This window comes from Mya arenaria, chromosome 8 (assembly GCF_026914265.1).
Source record: "Mya arenaria isolate MELC-2E11 chromosome 8, ASM2691426v1".
In the NCBI taxonomy this organism is placed as follows: Eukaryota; Metazoa; Mollusca; class Bivalvia; order Myida; family Myidae; genus Mya; species Mya arenaria.
The window spans coordinates 27,272,966-27,279,171 of NC_069129.1; the positions used below are offsets into that span (position 1 = coordinate 27,272,966).

The 6,206-nt window shown below is 35.1% G+C and overlaps 1 protein-coding gene across 3 annotated transcripts in view; it reads left to right on the forward strand.

Annotated features, from left to right (window-relative positions):
• LOC128242673 (uncharacterized) overlaps window positions 1-5,456 on the forward strand; it is a 51,149-nt gene extending 45,693 nt beyond the window's left edge. For all 3 annotated transcript variants that reach the window (XM_052959915.1, XM_052959918.1, XM_052959917.1), the window contains exons 33-40: window positions 268-969; window positions 1,188-1,412; window positions 1,869-1,916; window positions 2,059-2,165; window positions 2,523-2,587; window positions 3,425-3,600; window positions 3,837-3,918; window positions 4,784-5,456. In XM_052959915.1, coding sequence (XP_052815875.1) covers window positions 268-969; window positions 1,188-1,412; window positions 1,869-1,916; window positions 2,059-2,165; window positions 2,523-2,587; window positions 3,425-3,600; window positions 3,837-3,918; window positions 4,784-4,931 — 1,553 coding nt within the window. In that variant the 3' untranslated portion in view covers window positions 4,932-5,456. The remainder of the gene's footprint in view (window positions 1-267; window positions 970-1,187; window positions 1,413-1,868; window positions 1,917-2,058; window positions 2,166-2,522; window positions 2,588-3,424; window positions 3,601-3,836; window positions 3,919-4,783) is intronic.
• Window positions 5,457-6,206: the final 750 nt, after the last annotated feature.

Here is a 6,206-nt window from a genome sequence, read left to right on the forward strand (position 1 = left end):
AAATAAAGAATTGACATGAAATATGGTTATTAACTTATGACAGCCCTTTCACAATATTTTCAACGCAACTATTATTCAAGTTAGAATCTCACATTCTTTGTCAAACTAAACGCATTCTATGGAGTTTCATATCAACATATTATACATTTAGTCTGTTTGCTCTACTGTTTTTAAAATAACGTGAACCCAAAAACTGATTGTTTACATATATTGTTAACATCATGTACGTGTAGACAAATTGAATAAATGCATTCAACTCTCTCAAAGCAACACCTCCTCTGGAACCACCTTCTTTGAGTTTGCGAGGAAGTTCGGGATTTGTCGACGAACCTTTGCAAATAAAAGTCGATGCAAAGAACATTTCGGGGTCACTCGAGCACTTGCAAATCAGTGTTTCTGGATTTCAATCAGATACGTTATTTGAAGATGGTCTTCAATATATCGATGGAGTTTTATGTCTTAATTCTTCACAGTTTGGGACGTTAAATATTACATTCAAACGACCCGGTGAAATCAATCTTAACGTAACTGTTCATCAAAGTGACATCAATAAGACACGCTTTGGTCAAATGACAGTTTTGATTTATCCTACAATATCAGCGAATCTCGCCTTTGAAGGTTGTCTAAACGCTGCAGAAAGGGACACGGCAATTATTGCTTTTAATATATCTGCTAAGTTGCCAAAAGAGTCACACAATGCTACGGACAAGCTCAATCTTCAAGGAATAGGACTTGTTAAGTATCAGCGAGCAGTAAACATCGAAGTCCAGCCAGCCATTATGAATGACATATCTGACATTAGACATATTAAGGAATACCGTATTGATAGTTACGAGACCGGAGGCAATATTCCAAGTCCTGTTCCGTATGGAGAACCTGTTGAAGTTCGAACTACACTGCTGATTACAATAGATGATACATTAAGGAAAGAGTTTAATCTGCGGCAAGAAGTGAACAGAGTTTGTCAAGGTAAGTGATGTTTTATTTTTTCATTCAAAATATCTCTGGGCACAAGAAGAGGTAAGAATTCAATTTGAATTTGAATGAAAGATGTAGTTTTATACCTAAAAAAACAGTATGCTGAAATAGTGTCACCTATTTAACTTGACTCCATCAAAATATAATATCAATATTCAAACCTGAACAAAATAAGGATATACTATGATAATTCCGTTCATATTATCTAGGTTGCACGCAATGTGACACAAACCATACAGCTTACTGCGACACATCCGACGGAGTGTGCCACTGCAAACCAACATGGACTGGAACTGTCTGTTCTGATGACGTGAATGAATGTGTCGATATCGGAGTCTGTAGTGCTGTTCCAAACACTGGGTGCTTTAACTTAGATGGCGGATATGAGTGTTCATGTTTTAGAAACTATGTTAAGGAAAACGGCTCATGCATACGTAAGAGATTGAAGATGTACATAATATCGACGTATCGTGTTTTTTCGATTAGGGTGATACATTAAAGGTCCAGAATGCGTGCTTTAAGTCTCAACTTATTTATTTTACAACGTGTGAAATAAGTTATAATAAAATAATATCATTTACTATAATGGTCACAAATTTAGGTGAGGATATGGTCATGTTTTGTAAAGTAAACCGGAGTACCCGAAGGAAGCCTACTTGTCCGGCTTGTCCGGCTTGGTGACCAAAAATCACACTCACAAACGCATAGCCGGGAATCGGACCCAAGATTTCTTGGTGAGGAGCGAGTGCGATACTCACTGCGCTAACCGGACAAATCGTGCCCGGAATTATATTTCTTCAATAATAATTACACTACTTGTTAAATTGTGTTCGGTTATTTTATCCAATGGATCATATTTATCACATGAAAAAGATTGTGTTCCGTTTCAGTAACAACACAAGAATTTTCGGCTGACATTACGACTGCAAAACCAACTGGTTTGTATCTTAAAATCATAATAAACCATCTATAACAATTTGATTACGATTTCTTTATTTTGATAGAACGCACCTAGTTTTTTAGTCATGACTAAAACATCGTTGCATAGACAAGCAGACATATTATCTTTTACAATTTTAGAGAAATCAGTATCCATAACCGTTGTCGTAAATTTCGACTTACAAGAAAGCGAAAACTTGAATGTTACTAAAGTCTATGAGGAAGTTGAAAACGAAGCTTTAAAGATGGTGAGTTTTTTTATTCGTACACATTAAAGTTATGCCTTACCTGGGGGAGGTTAAGCGGACCTGCAAAAGCCTTAAAGAGCGGGTGATTTCCGACAGGCTGAAATTTGAAAGTCCCTAGGCCCCTGCTGGGAAATAGACTCGATCAGTTTTTGTTCTCGTTTGAAATTTCCGGCCTGAATGATTTAGACATATATCCAGGAGTGTGATTAAGACAACTTAATTTGCAGATTGTCATTTAGGCCATAAGCCATATCTAATTTTGTTCCATATTTTATTCATGTAAACATAACAATAATATTCAGTGAAAAATGTAATACCTCGGCTAGTATTTACTCACTGTACATTTTTGATTTACAGCTTACACCCTTTTATCAAATGCAAATGGGATACAGCTTCAAAAGAGTGATTATTATTGACATCAGGTACATGTGGCATCGTCAGAATATATGTTTGTGTAATCATGTAATCCTTAAATATAACGCTTTCTTATTATATGCTTTTGTGGTTTATAAAAGGTTGTCATTACATCGAGCGAGTGATACTAATGTAAAATGTTGATGTCTGGTAACTCATTGTGATAATTATATAAAATGTTGATGTCTTGTAACCGATATACTTTGATAACATTTGAAAGGGTATTACTTGCTGATAACTTATATAAAAACAAATTGACCTATATATATATTGCATTTTGTACATTTTTGATCGGACGTGAAATGATCAATTTTGCAATCTGCCAAGGCGATAAAAGCATTTGCAATATATTTTGGCATATTTGATAATATATTACTTTTCAAAATATGAACTGTTTTAACTAATACCAAACTAATACGGGGTCACAAACCACATAGGTGTAACGTTACTGTGAAACAACTATTGACATATCTGAACAAAATTACTCGTTTGGCAATCATAGCAACGATTCAATCGGGGCATCTCGGCCAGTTTCCATCGAAAACAACCTCGGATAAATATGTACTGTTTAGAATGTCAGAATTCTTTACATTTTACTACGCTGGGGGTAAAACGTGTTGTAGTGTCAATTAAATAGTTAAACATAAGGACTTTACTCTTATGAATCACATAAGCAATAATACACCTCACTTAGAATAATACAACTTACACGAATAAACACTACCATTAAATAGTATGACTGTTATTTATTTTACAAACTACTTCTACTTATATACCGGCATACATCCGAGGTTGTTTTCGAAGCGAAATGGCCAAGGTGTTCCGATTGAGTAACGATTTTGCAGGAGAGGAAGTCTAGTCATCGACCACGTTGTAATCACTCGAAATGACGATGAAGCCGCACAAGCCCTTGCAGTTGCCGTGTCGAAGATGTCTCCCGGCACAAATGAAACTGATGGGACATTAAAATTCAGAGGAGAAAAGGTGGAAATCAAAGACATAAAAATGGACGGAAAACCTGGTAAAATATGGTGTCATTTTTACGACGGTTACCAGTGAAATGATCATTCGATTCCGATTCATTTTTCCATAAGGCAACATCTGAGACTGCTTTCCACTTGTATAAATATATAACGGCAGACATGATCATGACATAATGAACATTCTAGTAGAAAATGACATTCTTCCTCGAGTGTATGACAAAGATTAAAAGCCGCACTATGTATACGTTCTGATAAACATAATGGTATATTTCAGTTACTAATCCTTGTGATGCATATTCAGCATGTGAAAGAGATAGATGTTCTGCGAATGACGGTAAACCAGTGTGCGAAAACATGTAAGACTTAAATAGGTGTTTAACTAAAAAGTTATGGTAGGATGCTTCACCATCTCATTTTTAGGTAGCACCATACTACCCTCATAGAGATCAACATGGGAACACCAGTGCATTGCTTGAATGAAATGCTCAAGCTTGTCAAATAATTGGCATTATTAATTACATACAAAGCTTCATATTTTGCAGTTTAACCCTAATATATCTTCGCTTAAACCCAATTCCTATCATTAACTAGTCCTTTACAATTTGCCCTGTTTACTCTTAGCACCCTGTTTCTCTTTTGCAGCACCCTGTTCCTCTTCTGCAGCACCGTTTTCCTCTTCTGCAGCACCCTTTTACTCTTTTGCAGCACCCTGTCTCTCTTCTGCAGCACCCTTGTCCGGTTTTCGCAGCACCCTTTTACTCTTCTTCAGCACAATGTAATAAAAAAAACTCGATACAATTCTCATTTAAACCCCTAGTGAACACCTGTTTCACTGACCGTCTGAAGGCGGTAACCCGTGTATTTGCTAATACATATATTTTGATGTATGTATCTTATGTTTGTGGTGTATGCGCTATGCATGTTTTGTACTTCCTGTACTTCCTGTACCTCTCGGTCTGTGTCGTTTGGGCTCTGACATTGTGCCTTAAAACAGAGTCAACGTAAATTGTCTGACTACTGGGCGTGTCCCTGTTGTTTTCATTTTTTAATAATATAATGTTTAGATTCCATATTGCTATACTTATTATTACTACTACTAATATAATAACATGAAATAATAACATAACAATACAATTTTTGAATAAAGATATGGTTATTGAAATCGATCACAACATTACACTTTAAACTACTATACATTACACAGCCGTTTGTATTTTGCAGTCCAAGCAAAACGGTTGACGATAAAGGCGGCCTAGTGAAAGGACTGAAGATAGGAGTGGCTGTCACAGGATCATTGACAATAATTCTTATTATTCTCGTCATCGTCATATGTTGTCGGCTAAACAAAAAAAGCTTGACATTCGTTTAATTCAACATCTGCATTTTTAACTTGCAGTAATTCGTGTTATTTTTATATTCAGTCGACTTCTGAGTTAGTCTCACATACAATTGTATTTCTTCTCTGTTCTAACGTAAGTGATGTCTTGAAAACGTACCCAATTATGTAAATCGGCCCGGTGATGTTCACGATGTGTAGATAGATTTGTATGTGTAGTATTTTTGTGATATAATCGGATTTATTGTATTCATGAGAAATATGGAAATACATATTATATTCCTTCGATTAATACTAATAGACATTTTGTATGTTGGAGTGTTCTCCAATCACTGAATGAAGCAATATATTTAGAATATTTCGCTTTTGTTCAAAATAAATATATAATACTATCGACATTGGTACGCAGTCTTGCTCTTCGTTTACATTCTGTATTCATTGAAGAAACTCTTTTGAAAATTAGTATGTAAATAGTTTTTATTTTCAATATTTGTTGTACTGTATTTTGTGTGAAGCTTTCTTTTTGTGTGAATCTAACCAGAAATGTACATGTATATTATACCAATATTTACTAATAAACCTACGCTTATGCATTTTGTATTGAATTTTAGAAGCATCATGAAGCATACGATAAAGCTGCATCTTAAGATAAATTTAGACATTTGTGAAGTTTGCCTGGCGACCCCATATAACTATGGTACCATTCGAAAGGGTTTTGTGTGTAAAAAAAGAAAATGTAACTTTGTTTACCGCAAATAATATCAGAAACAATAGTTTTTGACTTTGCAACAATGGAACAACAAGTTAAAATTCTTGTGCAGGGGTCACGTTGATATTGCCATCTACCAATGCGCCAACTGTCATCGAAGTCTATTCAAGAGTTAGGCTCTAAGATAAACTAATTTGACCGCGATCAATGAACATTGCTGATATATTCACAACAATATGTCCATGATTTACAGTTCCTGTGATGTGCTCAACTACACAATGCCATATGGCAGCAATATTACTTTAACAGTATTGCCCCTAGTTGCTACTTACCAATTTTACAGCTTTCAATTGTTTGGAGGTTGAACATAAACAAATCACTTTGTAAAAAGTACCCAAGATTTAAAATTCCAGCGCTGATTTTTTATCAATGTTCAGCGTTTCATTCAATTTCTTCCAGTTGTTTTAAGGTTATGTTTTGGACATACCTGTTTCAGAAATTCAAAGTACTAGTGGAGATAACGCTGCATCAATTTGACCAAAAGTTATATTTATTCACTATGCACATTTTCTTATCGCCATCTATAAATGAAAAAGGGG